General features: G+C 45.9%; 1 protein-coding gene across 11 annotated transcripts in view; it reads left to right on the top strand.

Annotated features, from left to right (window-relative positions):
- SIL1 (SIL1 nucleotide exchange factor) overlaps positions 1–17,483 on the top strand; it is a 116,790-nt gene that overhangs the window by 57,772 nt on the left and 41,535 nt on the right. For all 11 annotated transcript variants that reach the window (XM_068959135.1, XM_068959139.1, XM_068959140.1 and 8 more), the window contains 3 exons: positions 7,933–8,053; positions 9,347–9,443; positions 12,934–13,125. In XM_068959135.1, coding sequence (XP_068815236.1) covers positions 7,933–8,053; positions 9,347–9,443; positions 12,934–13,125 — 410 coding nt within the window. The remainder of the gene's footprint in view (positions 1–7,932; positions 8,054–9,346; positions 9,444–12,933; positions 13,126–17,483) is intronic.

Here is a 17,483-nt window from a genome sequence, read left to right as displayed (position 1 = left end):
CAGTGGAGTGTTCCTTCTTTCAGACGCAGGAGGAGTCCCTGGGCAAAGACACGAGTCTATGGCACGTCGTGGTGGGATGTATCACAGTGCAGGAATTTGGGGCTTTCCCTGGGGTGCGCCCCCTCCTGCGGGTGGCTTTGCTGCCAGCAACATCAGGAGGGCTCAGACTGGGAGCTAATTCACCCTTGGCTAACTTCAAGCATTTCCAATGGCTTCCGTCCCTGCAGCACTGCAGGGTGCTGGGCAAAATCGTGCTGGAGATTTCTTACTCAGACATCACCATTTTGACAGGCTGAACTGTAGGATATTTTTTTAGCATAGCGTGGAGTGTTACATAAAAGGTTTGTCAAATAAACTGATCAACTAAGGTGCGTTTAATATGAAACATCCTTAGGTTTGTTACCTTTTTTTTTTTTTTCCCTCCCCTCCTCTCAGCTCTTCATTCAGTCCCTCAATAATTGATCAGATTCAGTCATTTCTGGAAGACACTAGTGTGAGTTACTGCTGAGAGCTGGCTATTTCTTTAGGGGGAGTGTAACCCTCTCCTTTGGGGATTTCTGGGGCAGTGATGCTCATGACTCTGTCATAATATTTTGTTTATGCATATGCAATTTAGAATGGCTTTCCTTATTTTTAATAAGGATAGGCAAAATATTGCAATCTGGGGGTTTTGTAGCCTTATACCGGGGTAATGCTACCTTATGTGAGGTCTGTTAAGTCCACATAGCGGACACAGGCAGAGATGTACTCACTGAACTCTGCCGTTGCTCAGCCCCGCTGGTAGGATCCCATCAGTATTGTCGAGCCTGAGTATTGCTGCTCTTAGAGATATTTCTGTGTTTGTCTATGTACTCTGGAAAGTAAAACAAAACAGCAGTTTGAATTGTTTGCTTTTCCTGTAATGACAAAAGTCCTGTATCACAGCTTCTTCCGTAATCCCAGGAAGGGACATCTCTCTGTTTGTACTACAGATAGCACAGCGGGATCGTTGTCCGTATCAGTGTCTCCTAGGTGCAACGATAACACAAAATAATAACGATAAAAACAAGTCTTGCACTACCAGGACTTTTCATTTGCAGACAGAGACAACACGGCGATGCCGTTGGCTCCCAAGGCAAGCAGCTGGTGGCAGAAATGGCATTATGCGAATGGCCGTAGTGGGTCATACCAAGAGTTCATCCTACGTCCTGTCCCCTGCAGATACCAAAAGCACGTGCTTAGGAAACAGGTTTATGAACATGGCAAACATATAGCGATAATAAAAGAGAGTTTTCTCTGTACTTAATTACGTAGCTAATTACAGCTCCTGCTGTCACAGCCTGCGCGGTCCGGAGAAATCAGGGAGCAATGGGCAGCGAATACCTCATAGTGTTTCATAAAGGATGCGTTGTGCTCAACAGGCGAGGCTGATTTCCCAGTAGCACGGCATTAATTGAAGTAAGAGATGCGCTGGAAGTTGCCAGGAGATCTTAGTAAAGCATTTGGTACAGTATCATAGGAATTTGTACTTGAAATGTGAATGGAGATGATGTTGAGCATGAGTTTTCTAAGGGACTGCGTGCTGCAAATGAGGTAAAAGGAAACGTGTTGGCTTGCTGGGTGGTTGGTGGGGTGGGTTCAGCAGAGGACTTTTAGGCTTGATGCAGTTAAACCTCCCCAGTAGCTATCTGGAAGAGGTGATACATAGCATACTAATTACCGTCTCAGATGGTACTTAATTGGGAGGAGCTGTGAGTGCCAGATAGAGAAATCATATGAAAGGCTCTAGATGAGTTTTTAAAAAAAAAAAAAAAAAAAGTGGCATGAAATAGTAAAATGAGATTCAGGCTCTGTGCTTCCTCTTCCCATCAATAACCCATCTCTTCCTGACCTGTGCCTTCTCCTCTTCCTTTTATATGTAAAAATATTCTGTTTAGAAATAATGAACAATCCAAGGAGTGTAATGACTCACCCTCATAAAAACTCGGGCTTTGGCTGCCTCTTCCTTGCTCGACAGTACTAACCGGAGAGGCCAGACTCGGAGCACATGCCGACCCCCTTCAGATTAAGGCCGGTCCCTCTGTTTTCCATCGAGCACGGCGTTACACGTGAGAAAGGGACGGCGTTGTCATGCAGCCGGAGCACAGGGCCGGCGAGGTTGCTTGCGTAAAACCCCATGCGCTCCCCAGCCAGAGCCCGCTGGAGGAGGAGGAAGGCTGGTGGTGTGCCAAGGCAGTTGTACTACCCTCCCGCAGCCCAACACGCACCTCGCTGCCTGGGTGCTTGTCCCCAGCCCTGTGCCACTGAGAGATGTTTCTGATCTGAGCCTTCTTGGGCTCCGTGCCCGGGGCCTAGCCTTGCTATTGCTGGTCGATTGGTTACGGCACTTTGGAGCTCCGGAGGACGTGGACATGTCCCAGCCTCTCCCCAGCGCTTGCTGGGGCATCGGTGCACCTCTCGTCTTGTGCCCTGGCACGTAGCCATCAGGATCTGACTCTGTGCCAGCAAAGAGGAGCTGCGCTGCTTCCTGGGATTTGTCTCCTCTTTTTTTTTTTTTTTTTTTAATCATTATTTTATTAAAGGAATAGGTATACTGTCATCAGATAACTTCTCGAGGATGCTCTAACTGTCAGTCTTGTACAGCCTTATTATTTTTAATATTGCAGCACTGCCAGTTTGTTTTGCTGGGAACATTCACGTATTGACTTGCCTATTTTTTTGTTGCCTATATTAAAAAGAAAGTCCCTTTTGCCTCGTTCTCCTGTGCTGAAAGAAACAAAGTGAAGAAAAGAAGATGTTATCTGACACTTGCTCAGGTATGGAGATTATCTCTGAGAACTGCAGAGCCAGTTACTGACTCACAAATGGGATTTTCACACTGTTAATTGTTTGTTTGTTTGTTTTCCTTCCTCAAGACCGAATGAGGATACTCACTTGGGGAGAAGGTGGGCAGGGGGCTGGGCAGGTGTGGGAGCGGAGGGGTCTGCCTCGGGGAGCTGGAGAACTGGGTCACCCCTTTTTCTGGTTGCAGAAGCCTTCCCAGAAGGGCCCTCCTCGGCCGCAGGGGCCAAAGCGGTGCCTGGAGGTGTTTCTGGAGGAGGAGAATCTTGTGGCCGTGCCGCGCAGCCCTTACTCGGCAGCTTGGCGGGTTGCGATTGGGAATTGGGCAAGTTAGAGGGATGAGTAGTGGATAGGAGATGGGGAAACTCATCACAGCAGCAGAGTAAGTTATTACTTGATCTCTGTGTGACTTAGCACATATAACCCATGTTGTAAAGCTGCTATATGCATGAATATGCATGAGGTAAAACCTTCCTCGCTGTTTTAATGCCTTCCTGTTGCTATATATAATGAATTGGGGCTCAGCCTTGCCCCTGTGTGTCTCCACAAAACCAGCAGCCAACTGTGGCCAGCACTAAATGAAGTGACGTACTGGAAGTGTGCTGCGTGGGATTAGACCTTTCTCGTTTAATGAGGTAACATGCTTGGCCGTTTGATCCTTGCTGAAAAAAGGGTAGAGTTACTTGAATATTACTGCGTGATACATCTTCAGCCCAGGAGCCCTCTAATTGTGATCGTTTTGTGCATAATGCGCCCGGCTCTTTCCCGTCAACGTAATGGGAGTGAATGCTGTTTTCCATTTGTTTATTTATTTATAGTCTTGTTTTCACCCTCTGCAAAACTTGATATAGGCGCAAAGCTCCAGAAATGTACACATAGCAGAATAATAGATAACTGTGATTTGGTTACAAGGCAATAATTTAAGTCGACAGGTTTAGCTGATAACATAAAACACAAGAGAGAAATAGGATCAGTTTATAAATGTCAACAGAACCCCTGAGAGCGAGTTGGTGCCTTGAAGCTGACTCCGGTGCTGTTATTCCATCTAATATATTATAAGAAGAAATAAACGGATGTCTGAAAAAAATCTGGCTGACCAAGATTAAAAGAATAGGGCTATAAATTAAATTCTTCCTTGGTGTCGCTTTAAGCAGCTTTCAAGACAGACGGGATACGTCCAAATCGGATGAATGCAAATAGGCCAGAAAGACCTTAGAAGCACCGTGTGGTTTTCGCATGCCGATACTTTGTGCCTCGGAGGGCTCGTGGGAGCCGGCGAGCGGGACGCTTTATTCGGGGAGGAGCACGGGTGGTAAAGCGGTCGTGCCCCGTTTCACGTGGGTGCTGGTCTCCATCGGGACTCCACGCACCTCGGTCCGAGAGGAAAGCCTGTCCAGATGCCCAAAGCCGCGTGCAGGCGAGGCTCGAGCCTCGCAGCCAGCTCCGATAGATAAAGGGATTAAATCGACAGTGAGAATAACACTGTGGTAGTGCATTGCCACAGGATCAGTGTCTCCTGCTTTGAAAATAAGTCATACTTTGCTTTGACATTTATTTCCGATAAATACCTTGTCATTCGTGCAGAGTCAGCGTTTGCTATCCTCTTCTGCCTGTTGGACGTTGTCTGTTTTTTCTGGCTGCGAGGCTCAGGGCTGACTGATGGAGGGGACCGGCAGGCAGCAGCCGCTGAGCCGGAGCCCGGCTCGCATCTGGCCCCGGGAGCACGTTGCCACCGGGTGGATTTGGGCATCCTGCTGAAACCCGCCAGTCTGGCTCAGTTCGATTCGCCTCGGACAACTGAAACCAAACCAGGGGTTGAGTTTCTGTGACAGCAGTCTTGGCCCCGAGGGTGGCGCGGACAGAGACGCCGGCCAGCGTCCCTTCCGCTCTCCTAGCAGCCCTGCGGTGGGGAAGCCCATCAGCAGCTCTGCTCTGGCTAGCGTGGGGGAAAAATAGGTGCTCAGATTTTTTTTTTTTTATTTTAAATGAAATGGATTTATTAATTTTTCTGTTATTACCCCTTGTTTCTATGTTACCATTCAATAACAGGTTAATTTCCATAACCTCAGTGCCTCCACTTACAATGCGAAACTTGATGAGCATGCTTTTATTTTCCTTATGTATCAAGGAGGAGGTAAAAGGTGCTAAAATTGCTGAAATCTAAGATTGTTTATGCATTTTTAAATTGAATTTCAGTTCCCAAATGCAACTTGATACAAATAAGGAAAAATGAAATTCTCTAGTAAAAAAACCTGTTAAGAATACAATTCTATATCAATAGAATGGGAAGCTATATAACTGCTTACATATGTATAGATCTGGTGTGTACTCCTAGTTGTTGAATAGTATCAAATTATAGGAATCAAAGAGAATCAACTATTTTTTAAGGGTAATGTCTAGGAGCTACATATTGAAACAAGATTAGAATTCAGGTTTTTCAGCTTGCTCATTTAAATTAGTGATTTTAATCACATTATTCATGTCAATCCAACCTGAAGCACACTTTACAAATAGTAGTTAAAAATCTCCCAAACTAAACAAGAGCGGAGGCCTCATCCTGTCTCAAATACCTTGCATGTTTTAAGTGACTACCGAAATCTTGTTCCTGAAAACAGGGATGTCGTTCTTAATTTATTTAATAAAGCAGTATGTTTGTCCTGCTGTGGCATGAACCTGCGCTGCTGCGCGCAGTGGCAAGAAGAGGTGGTTGTTGGAGCGACTGCCGTTTAAGCACGTCCATGCTGAGATTTCTGCTCGTGGGTTTGGCGCAGTCTTAGTCAAATTCCGTTTGGGAAAGTATGAAGAAGGTGAAGGAGGAAAGGTTTGTGTCTTCTCTGATAGTAACGTCCTTAATTCAATTGTGCTGCGTTTGTAAGCTCGTACACGCTGGGATTCACATTCTCTTTTATTTACTGCTTGCTGAAAATAGAAGCTCGGAGAACTGGTCACATGGGAGTCATTCAGGCTACTGGAGGCTGCTCGGTTTCCTTCCCTTTTTATGTTTCTTTTAAGTAAAGCCCATCAGCCTTGTTCCTCTCCCCTGGCAACAGAGTGAACTAATGTGTCCAGATGCACAAGGAACATGAAAGCTAGAATATACAGTACTATTCTAACAGGGACATTTATTTCTGGCTACATTTGACAATTCAGGAATTGCTTCAGAAAATAATGTGTTTGTAACTGTGGCTGGCTGAATGCTTTTGACCTGGCGAGGAAAGGCACTCGCTTTGGGATCGGAAGAACCTAGCTTTCTCCCCTCTTTCTCTTAGGCTAAGTGGTGTTCATACCTGTGGAAGAGGAAGACATCCTAATGTATTTGTATGTTCAGCATGTAACACTGTTTTATGCGTTTTATTTTGCCGGGAGTCTCCTGTCTTGGCGTCTCCTGAAACACAGAAAGGAGATGAGGTGTCATCCTTTGCACTGAATTTTTACAAACTCATTTTTGCAAGGCAAATCGTAGCTGCTCCAGCCAGATTGCCTGCAAGGGGAACATCTCAGCTATCACAGCAAATTTCTGCACAGCTCACCTTTTGAAGATGGGAAGATGCTCGTCTCTAGACATATAGATTAAAGCCTCTGTGGCTTATGGAGCCACAGAAAAGCTGGGGCAGGAGGATCACCAGTGGAAAGCTTACCAAGGAGTATATATGTGCTTCTTCACTGACACACAGAAATGGCACGTTTAACTTGTCCCTGCACACTTTAAGGAGATAGGTAATCGTGTCTGTCCTTCTCCATAACAGATGCTACTTTCTGCTGAAAGGGTATGGTGGAGAGAAAGGCTATCAGAAATATGGCTTGTTTTAATAGGAAATCCTCTAAGTTGGGTTTCTCTGGAGTCTGTAAATGAATTTGTACCTGTTGTGAGTCTTTAGGCTTTGAAATGTTTTTGTCTAAATTGTAGCAAACATTCTAGTCTTATGTAGGAAACGCTAAATCCTATGATTAGTAAAAAGTCTCTTTAGTCTTGAGTAGGTGGAGTCGGTCTGGATGTTCCCTAGACGAGAGGATTTTGTTTTATGAGAACACGTCGTATTTCTTGCAAGAAATCCTTTATTATCCTCGCTTTCATTTCCCTTTGGTAGGAAATGCTATCTGTCTCATACAAGCTGTGTTATTTTATTCTAGACATCTTTTTAGGCAAAAAGGAAACAGAAAAGGGGAGGACTGGATAGGGAATTCTCATAGCGGGGAGCAAGAGCAACCGCGTGTCTGCCTGGGTACTGCTGTGTGTATACAGCCGAGATCTCCACATCCGCTCAGCTGTGACCCTACTCTCTTAAGCAGGCAGATTTCTTGCATTAAAAAGAGAGGAGCCAACTCAAGACAATGGAATTAAATGTTGCCATCTCTCCATCCCTGTGCAGTGGTTGTCCCTCATGACATGTTTTTGATGCAATTGTGGCATTCTCCAAGAAATGACCAAGAAAAACGGTCTGAATTTCACATCTTTCGTTTATTTAAAATAAGACCTTAATGTTGTATTCCATGTATTTTCGTTGGCATATAACAGTGATCAACTATTTCTTTTAATACAAGTTTCCAAAGCAATACAACCTCATAGTGGTCCACTTGATATTCAGTGTATGTGGCTGAAGGAACAATTGATGTCTGCTCTGACTTCATCTTGGTGGCTGTGTGTTTTATGCCCTTTACCCGTGTCCATAGAATCTCAAAATCAACTCCTGATGAAGCTTTGTAGTGGTTTCTTAGGCACTGGCGCGCTAAGGTCAAATCACTGCTTTATGAAGATGGGAGCCTGTGTTCTTCATGGGAGCTCTGCCTGGCTCAGGGGCTCTCCTCCCCTAACATGCTTTGTAATGAAGTCAGCAGCCTGGCTGGAAGGGCATGCAGCTGGGGAAGAAGTGCTCAGGCAGATGGGCATGGTATTTCTGAAAGACTGAAGTGGCCCCTGTGTCAAAGGGGCATTGCTGGAGGGCTGAAAGGAAGAGTGGTCAGAGTGAAAAGCCCTGCTCTTTTTCACAATACAGGCCAAGGCTTTTATGCGGCTTTGATTCCCTTTCTCTCAAATAGAAGTGTGTGACTTCCCTGTGCGTGCAAACCTGAAATAATGCGTGTGGCCTAAAATAATCTAACCTTTGTTTGTAGGTCAAGCTGTTCCTGCAGGGTCACATGTACGATTAAATCTGCAGACAGGAGAAAGAGAAGCCAAACTCTCAGACAGTGAAAATGGAAAAAGTGGCAGGAGAGAAGAGAAAAGAAGAAAAAGGTACAGTCATGTTAAGTACTTGCTTTCTTGCTCTGCAGAGATAGATGGGCTGTAGGTTTTGTGTCTTTTATTAGAAGCCAGGTTCCCTGGTGTGCTGAATTGCTATCTCTTCCAGAGACTTAATTGCAGGTTTAGGTGTTGAGCAGTTCTGAAAACTGGGCCCTATCCTTTGCTTTCCCTTTTGGCACAGCGGTAGAAGTGCTCTGAGCGCATATTCGTAGAGGTCTTCATAGCTTCGCATGCCGTGATTCTGAAACTAAACGTGCAGCATGGTGCTGTGAAGGACACGTGCTCCTTGGAAACATCTGCAGCAGTCAGTCTGAAACGATTCTCTGCACTGAAGCCACCAGAGCAGTTGTGAGGGCTTTGTTTCTGTTGGCCTTAGTTGTAGGTTTAACTTGCTGTTGTTATTGGGCTTAGAGCATTCATTTGCACATCAGTTGTTGCTGCTGTTCTCCTCAGATCTCACAGCCTTTGCTGTACCCAGATTTTTTAGTTTGTTTAAAAAAAAAAATTTCACTTGCGCTGACCTTCCTCCTGGTATGTTCACAACAAAGAGGCTTAATAACTGTGGGGAGCTTTCTTTCCCAAAGTGCATGAGATCTGCCATTGCTTCCCTCCCCCCTTCCCTCCTTCCCTCCCCCTGTTTACTTACATTCAAGGTAGGAAGAAGCTCTTAACAGTGCTCCAATCTTTGGCTTTCCTTCTGCCTGTGCAAGAGTGTTACAGGCCAAGATAAGTTCCCCAAACCAATGAGGTCAATGTAAAGAGGAGCACAATGTGCTGCTTAGCATTTCCGTTTAATTTCTCTTTGGAATTACCCTTTCCCTAACTTGATCTGTGTATAACGATCATGAGCACTTCAGCTGTAGGTCTCCGTGCATCCATGTTAAAGCTTGGAAGTCCTTGGCGCTGTTCTAGTTTCACAGGCAAAAAAACACCGCTGTGTCCCATTTCCTCTTTTTTATATTCCTACATGCAACTCAGAAGCCTAAATAAATTGGCTATTTTTATTGTGTGTTAGGAGTTGAGATTCTGGATCATGCATGCAGATTATGAAGCCTTTTATGATTGTCAGGGTGAGATGTCTACAAACCACACAAGAAATGTAGCACTCAGCCTAATCTTCTGTTGAGCATGGAGTTTTTCTTTATATGGTAGATGAGATATGTGGAAATATAGTGCTTTTAGCTTCTTTCTTCCTGATATTATCCATTGTTACTGTATTGCCATGAAAATCAGACAGATAAAATTGTTCACTCATACAACGTTTTGTTTTCTTTCCTCTGCAAGGCTGGGCAAGGTGGATATTGACTCAAGTTCATTCACATCACAGGAGCTCAAAAAGGCTTTGGCTAAAATGAAGGAAAGTGAGAAGATGGAAAGAATGGTAAAGATAGTTCCCTAATTCTAAATCAATGTACAACACACTAGTGCAAATGCCCTGTGTAGCACGTCCTGGAAATGTGATGGTTAAAGAAGTTGCTCACCGACTAATACTACACCGACTAATCTGGTGAACGCGTGCCTAAAATACTTTCCCTGCTCTGCCAGTTACATATTTCTTGGACAACTTTCATCCCTTTTGTTATTAATTCTGGGATTTTTGTAAAAATGGAAAACTTTAGACCACTTTTATTCATTTTAGGCTTAAGGGCCTTGTGTTGCAAGCTGATTCTTTTGTCTGTAATTACTTAAATATACCCCCATAGTTCAGTGTTTCTCAGTAATAATTATTCCATGGTCTGTCAGTGGAAGAGGGGCTGCAGTGATGGAATGGGCTGGGACCAGCAGTTTACCAACGGGTCAGCCATCAGATGACGATACTTTCTAGTTTTTACTCAAGCGAGGGGGATCTTAACCAGCAAACTAGACACAGAGTCTTCACATAACCATCCAAACACCAGATTTCTTCCTTGACGTATCAATGCTAAAGGGAAACCATGGGATCTTTCCTATGAACCAAAAGCAGCTGCAATCAGTAAGCTCTATGCTGAGTTGCTTCTCCCCTAAGTTTTCTGTTCAGGTACCAGTGTGATTAGACCCGAATTAGTCATACAAAGAATTTCTTGCAAACGCTTCTGTGAACCCATGGGCTGACTGCCTTTCCATTGTTTGCATTATCTCTTTATCCATTGTTTTGATTTATTTGTTCAACTGCTGCTTGGTTCAAAAAAATGTCTGCAAAACCCTAAAGTGGAATGAATTTCAGCATGGCGGTTGTTTGTCTGGGAAGTTACTTTCTTTTCATTATTCTCCTTAGAATGAAAAAGTACAAAAAGTATTGTGCAGCTAAGACTCCGTTTTGGATTCAGTGGTGGTGACAAGCCATCGGACATAACACCCCCTTTCAGTGGCACAGCAGGATCCAGGAGAGATCTCATGGTTTAAGTGTCTAATCTCGTGCCCTGGGTAGTGAAAAATAAATGGCTCTGGTGAAGCCTAGGCTGAAGTTTATTTATATCAGCTACTGGGTGAATACTTTGAAATAGTAAATCAGTGAGTAAGAATTGGACTTGAATGGCTTGCAGAAAAAGAGCACTGTTGTTTCATTATTCTGTTCTCAGCAAATTGGCGAGTGTACGGTAGTTACTTGGGGTTGTCTTGATCAGGAGGATGTCTCCTGGGTTCGTTCTTATTCTACTGGAGTCAGGGACAAATCTGCCAGAGATGGTACCGAGGGCGGCATAAAGCCTGGGATGCAGTCCTGTTTCAGAAAAGTCATGAAAAGAACACCAAGGAATTTTGTGAATAAGACTTACTTCTCAACTAGTTTAACGTAGACTTTGAACCGTGGTTGTCAGCTCTTGCCTGTTTAGTTACAAAGAGCCCACAATCTAAAATAAAATGAATTACTTGTGCTCCTTCAGCGCCCTTCGGGCTTGGAGCTGGTCCCCAGGACAGTAGTAGTCCCTGGCATTGTACTGGTTGGATGACAGATGACCCATCAGGTTGATCACAGCCTTTTTCCTCCTCTGCCACTTAAGAATATTTCCCTGAGCCTTAGCTCCTCCTGGTACCTTGACATTGCCTCAGCTGGAGTAAAACTGAGGTAAGAGTCAAGGCCACGAAGTCTTTGAGTCCCAGAAGGTCTTTTTTTCCTTATCCAGTTCCTGGGCAGCATTTTATTTTCCAGAAGATTATTTATGTAGCAGCCAGCAATACTGATAGCAGGACTTTTTGAAAGGGGTATCATTTAAATGCAAAAATTAGTGATACCTTATTACGTGAAAATAAGCCTTATTTTAAAATAAAATTGTTAAAGTAGTTATTGTCCCAGCAACTGAGCTAAAAACAGCTACGTCTAATGGATGCAAAGTACTCCATTTAAACTCACTCCTGCAGGGAACAAATTGAAGTAACTATGTCAAAGCAAATTGTGGTACGCTAGGCATGTTCCTGTATATGCTATTGCAAAAACAGTTCTGCTTGTGTGGTTGGAGTCCTCAGGTTTCATTCACACGTACCAAAAAGGGGCAGTGGTTGTCACCGGAGCGTGTTAGGCAGGAAGGAGCACTGCCCATGCATACCTTCTCGTTGGGGATCACCTGTAAAAACATCCCGTAGTATTTCTGTTTGTGACAGAATCCTTTTCTGAACAGACTTCCTTGCTGCTTTCTCCTGCCCTTGGGGTAGCCCATCTTCAGCCTGGTCTCTCTGCTTTCTCTTTCCTCATGCTGTGCCAGGTCCACTCCCTGCCTGACCCGGTGTCTTTGGCAGTGATGCTGGAGCATTGGTCTCTGCAGCCTTCTCTGGGAGAGCCTTTTCCTTGCTTACTGCATGCCTTTGCTCAGCTCTCGCGCTCTGTCAAGCCCCTGAGGGTACCCTTTGTATAAGGGAGACAGGCAGCGCTGCTCAACAAGCTGCCAGCAGAAGCCCCTTGGCCCTGTACTTCAGCCATTTGCCATCTCGCAGCTAGTCCTTCGACTTTGCTTTCTGACAGCTTCTGTCTTCTGGCCCCGATAGCAAATACATATGTTTCAGTGAGAGAGAAAGTGATTCTGAAACGTGTTAAGTGATTGGGATGAGGAAAGATGCTTTACCCGCATCCGAGGAGATGTTGATGTCACCGCTGGCTAGGCTAAACATTGTGGCATTGAATCACAAAATAATTCAGGTTGGAAGGGACCCCCAGAGGTCTCCAGTCCAACTTCCTGCTCAAAGCAGGGATGTCTGTAAGATCAGAGGAGGTTTGCTCAGGGCTTTATCCAGTCAGGTCTTGAAAACATCCACTTCCAAGCAAAATGAGCACAGCAGTGCTTCCTGCTTTTGTGCTTTATGTCCTTTTGAAAGGCGTATAGGATGTAGAAATGGTGTACAAATAGGTGCAGGCTAAACTTCTTGGGGATTTCATGCTGATAACCAAGGGCATTATTTTAGAGATAACTAGGTTGATGGGCTTCTTAGAAGTGCCAAAGCACCCAGCAGGCTGTTCTGCTCTTGTTAGGGCTGCATTCAGAAGGATCTGCCTTAAATGTTGCAGTGCTTAGTGCCGCAGTGCATAACCTCCAGGTGTCTGGGCTGCGGCGTGCAGGCCGCGGCCCTGAGTTAATGCCTAAGTGCAGTGGGATCTACAGCAGCCACTCAGTTGAACCGGAGGTGGCAAGTCAGGCAGTAGGAAGCATCACAAGCAGCCGAGAGTCTTGACCTGAGCAGAAGTCCTCTCAGGCTTTGCATCTGACATGTTCTCCCAGGAGAGTCTAGGTACCTTCCAGCTGTGCCCCTGCATCTCCAAAGCACAGCAGTAAATCCATTTGCCGAGACAGCCACATTCACCTTGTAAATAATGTAGGGGCTGGGGGTTGTTTCTGAGATGACTTGTTCCCTCAGGACTGTTTCTCACCTGCCTTCATATCTGGTTTTTGTCTGCTGTTTCCAAGGCCCACGAGGAAGAGGTGAGGAAGAAGTTCCGTCCCATAGAGGAGCTGAAGGAGGAGTTTGAAAAGCTGAACGTGAAGTTGGAAACCGATTATGAAATCATGGTTAAATTAATTGGCAAATTCAACAGCTCTGCTTCTACGCTGGATGAAAAAGTAGCGGCGCTTTATGATCTTGAATATTATGTTCATCAGGTAACCAAAAAGCATGAATAACTACCATGTAAAATCCAGGGAATACGGAATCATAAATGTAGTCTTATTTTTCTTATTAGTATCAATATAAGTTGCTTAATTATCATAATTTTGGGACAATAAGAGATATCGGAGGGCTACTGCAAGCTTATTTTATGCCCAAGTTCTAATATATCATTACTCTTAACAGTAGTGAGCTATTGCCAGTGGGTTAGCATTCCCTGATCTGTTGTCTGTTCTCAGCTTTTTTTTCCTCTTCTCTTTTTCTTCTTTTACATGCTTGTTATTTTATGAACATGGGTTTCAGTTGCCATTTTTAGGCAAGTATGTAATTGCCATTACAGGCAAGAGGTGGCTGCTTTATAAAAATCTATCTATTTTTTTCTCTCTTCTTCTGTGAAAGGCATCCGTGATTGGAGGTAGGTCTCATTGCATCAAATTCAGAGAATGCCTGCAAGATGACAGACACCCAAAAGCCTATATTTTGTCTCAGGGTGACTAAGAAACAGCATGCAGAGCCTCTCTCACAGCTGGGCCGATGTCAGAAATGACTGAAGGCTCAGGCACGTGGAAAGCTGCTGAGCATCAGCTGAGCCATGCTAATTGACTGTGTGTGAGGTTGAATATATTTCTTGAAATCTCTCTTGCTGTTTTATGCTCACGCTTTTTTCCCCTCTCCCCTAAAATCTCTCTTGCTCTGTTTTAAGCTTGCACATTTTTACCTCCAGTTTGTTGCGGGCTGGCCAGGCACACAAGCTCTCCTCGGTTGTGCTCGGTCGCTTGTCACGGTGCGGGAACTCGGTTGTGTGGCTCAGCCTCGAGGCTCGCGGCTGCGTTCCGCCTCGTGTGAAAGGACTGGCGTTTTCCCCCTTCCCGGCTGACGTGTACCCTTGTTCCCAAAATGTTTCCCCAGCCTAGGGCTGGCTTGGTGGTGGTCTCTGCTTGGAGACTGACTGCGCTCCTGCATCAGCTGGAGGTGTGGGCCTGCTGCGTTCAGCAGGCAGAGAGGTGGAGCAGGAGAGTTGCCACTGTTGCTGCTGGTAACTTTATCGTTTCAGATGGTGCATAAAAGAGGTAATTCTTGAGAGATGATAGCACAAAGACCTTTCACTGGAATGACATTTATTAAAAAACAGATGTGTTTCTTGAGAAGTTAGCTGAAGGGACGAGCTGATGAAAGCTGGAGTCTGTGTATCAGTTAATAAAAGGGTTTTTTTTCCAGGGCTCTTTGTCTTGGGTTTCCACGCTCAATCTCTATCATATACATGCAGAGGGTTCCTTGCTGTTTGTTCGAAACACTTTTGTTTCTCTGAAGGCATCTGTCTGACTCAAAATAAGTGTGAACAATGGTCGCCCAAAGAGCTTAATATTTATACTCGGGGCTAATTCTGGTTAAGGGTGCCAGAGCAGCAGGCCAGCATGCTAAAAAGCAGCCCTGCGATGACTTGGATTTCAGCGTAATGTTCTGGACCGTTCCAGCATAAAGTCCAGCCTACGTACAGCGTAGGATGGGACAATTTGAGGTGCTGTAGCTCAGACAGGCTGCTATGGCAGGGAAACGGCCCCTGCTCCCTGTGCCCTGGGCCTGCAGCGTCGGAGAGAACCGTATCCGGCATCACATGGGTGAGAAAGAGGGAAATGGCACAGGGAGGCTGGCCCAGAAGACAGACTCCTGGGTGCATCGGTCGCAGCGTTGTTCAGTGCCCGCGCTGCCAGGGCAGATGGCCGGCCAGCACCTTCTCCGCAGGCGGGAAGCTGGGGAGAAATACGGCTTGTGCCTTAGCCAGCGTGGCCTTTCCTCCTCTTCCTCCTTCCAGCTAGCTGAACGCATCCAGAGCGTTATCTCTGCGTGCTACTGACTTTAGCAGCGCTGGCTTAATGTAATTACTGAACGGCAGCCAAACACGCTAGTGCCGCGTGATGCTGGAAGGACCGAGTTTGTCGGCAGCGCTGTGTGCTCAGCCCCAGCCGCGGGCGGAGGGGGCCCCGGCGGCCGGGCCGCGCGCCCCTACGCGGGGGCCCGTGACGGCTCCCTCTCCCCTGGGGGACGCGGCAAGCCTGCCGGCCTCCCCCCGAACGGTAAGAAGCCCCCGCCTCTGCTAATAGCTCGGCTCCAGGCCTCCGAGGCACGAAACGCCCTGCCCGGCGGGAAACGTCGGCCCTCCCGGGGCTGCTAGCGAAGGATTGCCCCCGGCTCCGAGGAGGAAGCCGGGGGGCCGCGGGGCGCTGGGAGGCAGAGGCGCGTGCACCTCTGAGGCCCGGGCGCGCGCAGAGGAGGCCCCGCTCAGCGCTCGGACCGGGGGCAGACGCGCTCCCTGGCTCTCGAGGCGTCAGCCCAGGGGCTCGGCGTTTGCTCGGTTTTTGGTCGCCAGCTCTGCTTCGCTCCTCGTCGGTCGCGATTCAGCTTGGCGTGTTTGGGGAGCCCGTTTTGGAGAAAGAGCGGGGAGGCTTGGCTTGCTAGGTTGTCTGTAACGCGTGAAAAACAAACGTAAATATGAAGAGGCCAGAGCATAACTCATTTATAAGCAGAGCTCACGGTGCTTGCGCAGCAGCGTGCGGAGCCCAGGCCCCTTCGTGCGCTTTGCAGGCTCTTTCTCTCAATTATTTACTCTCCTTATCTCTCTCTCCCCCCTCCGTTGACACGCTGCGCCATTTCTCACTGCTAGTTTCCCTCTCCGCTCCGTATGGGTGACATGCCGCTTTTCCTCTCTCGTTTTCTGACGTTTTCTCTCTCGTCTCCTCTCCCCGTTTTCCTTCTCCAAGTTTGAAGCTGCCCCCTGAATAGCTGCTGTCATATTTGCTCTTCTTCCGTCCCTCTCCTCTCCGCCCTTGCATGTGTGCTTTACTCAGGAGCTCCTTTGATCTTTGGCTTTCTTTTGAGCTGCTTTCAGTGGACTGCAGCGAGGCGCAGGCTGACTGCTTCCCAGCAGCTCTGCGGCACCTTCCCCGCTCCCCAGGGAGGTTCATGCTTTCAAGTTGTGGGGTTTGCTGGGGGGTTTTTAACGGTGAGTGAGAAGAAGTAGCTCTCGCAACAGACTCCAGCCAACGAAAAAGTGAGATTTAAAAAAAGAAATACATCTCAAAAATGTGTTTTACATTGGGATTTATATTCTGCAATGGAGAAGGGTCTCCCCGGGAACTAGGGCTAGCCGAAAGGACCTGGTTTCTGATGAGGATACAGCAAAATTCTCCGTGGCCCAGTGTTTTCTCATAAACCAGACAGATACAGTGTCGGCTAACTAGGCTTTTTTCATCATGAGCGGAAATAAACTTCTAAATCCAGTTTTAAAACAGCCTCAGGGTTTTTTTTTTTTTTTTTTACTGTGAGTTGAGCAATAAAAGCAGCCCTGGTAGATTAATTTAGATTGCTGCATAAATTTCCGTATAGACAAAGACTGACCTGCAGAAAGGCAGGAGGTGTCTCAGAGCCAATTTATAGGGACAGTTAAAAGAATAGGCTCTCAAAGGCTGAAAATGCTGCTGCAAATCCTGAATGATCTGGAGCAGACCTTGACGGACCCGTTTTCTACCGACTCAGCTTTGCAGAGGGACAGCAAGTGGCTGGAGGACGCTCAAGTGTTGTCCCGTTGTGAACAACAGGTGAGCTGTAGCTCCCCAGTTTGTACTTTGCTAAAGACCCCTAGGCCGTAAAGCTAAATAGTTTCTTCGTTTTCTTGAGCGTCTTAAATACCTGACTCGTAGCCAATTTTGGGGAAGGTACGCAGTCAAGATAAAAATAACTCTAAGCATAAAAATCACTGTTTACTAAAAGAGAGATCGTTCAAACTTGGAAAATATGTTAGTCTGACATATTCTGCACCATTTGTGGTGTTTATTCTGTATTACCCCATTACTTCAGTCTGTGTACTAAAACTGGAAAGGTCGTTTTACCCAGCTGATACTCATTTTTATATTCCATTTCCATCTGCGACATATGCTGTTGTCTTCATGTTTTTCATGAAAGAGAAATGTTGAAATTCTTAAAAAAAAAAAAAAAAAAAAAAAAACAAACTTTGCACGAGCAATTTTGAAAATTCTTTAGTGATTCCCTTTTAAGCTTATTTAAAAAAAAAAACCAACCCTTTAAAAACAAAATGCATCATTTGACTTTGGACTGAATTTTGTACTTGAAGCACTTTGCACTGTTTCTCTAAATTTTGTTTGCAAACCACTCGGAGCCCTTTTCTGATGTTCTCTCGAAGAACAGATGTCCGCTGTGATTTTGTCTGGCTAGCCCTGAGTCTGTTTAAAGTTAAAGTACAATGAATTTACTGGAGGAATTCCCACTAGTGCTTAAGCTTTTCCCTAGTGGCAGCTAGTCCAATGTTGTCTACTCTAGCAAATTGATGGGATAGTCT

This window comes from Struthio camelus, chromosome 13 (genome assembly GCF_040807025.1).
Source record: "Struthio camelus isolate bStrCam1 chromosome 13, bStrCam1.hap1, whole genome shotgun sequence".
In the NCBI taxonomy this organism is placed as follows: domain Eukaryota; kingdom Metazoa; phylum Chordata; class Aves; order Struthioniformes; family Struthionidae; genus Struthio; species Struthio camelus.
Note: the sequence above shows the minus strand (reverse complement) of the source record. Positions and strands in the feature narration are given on the sequence as shown.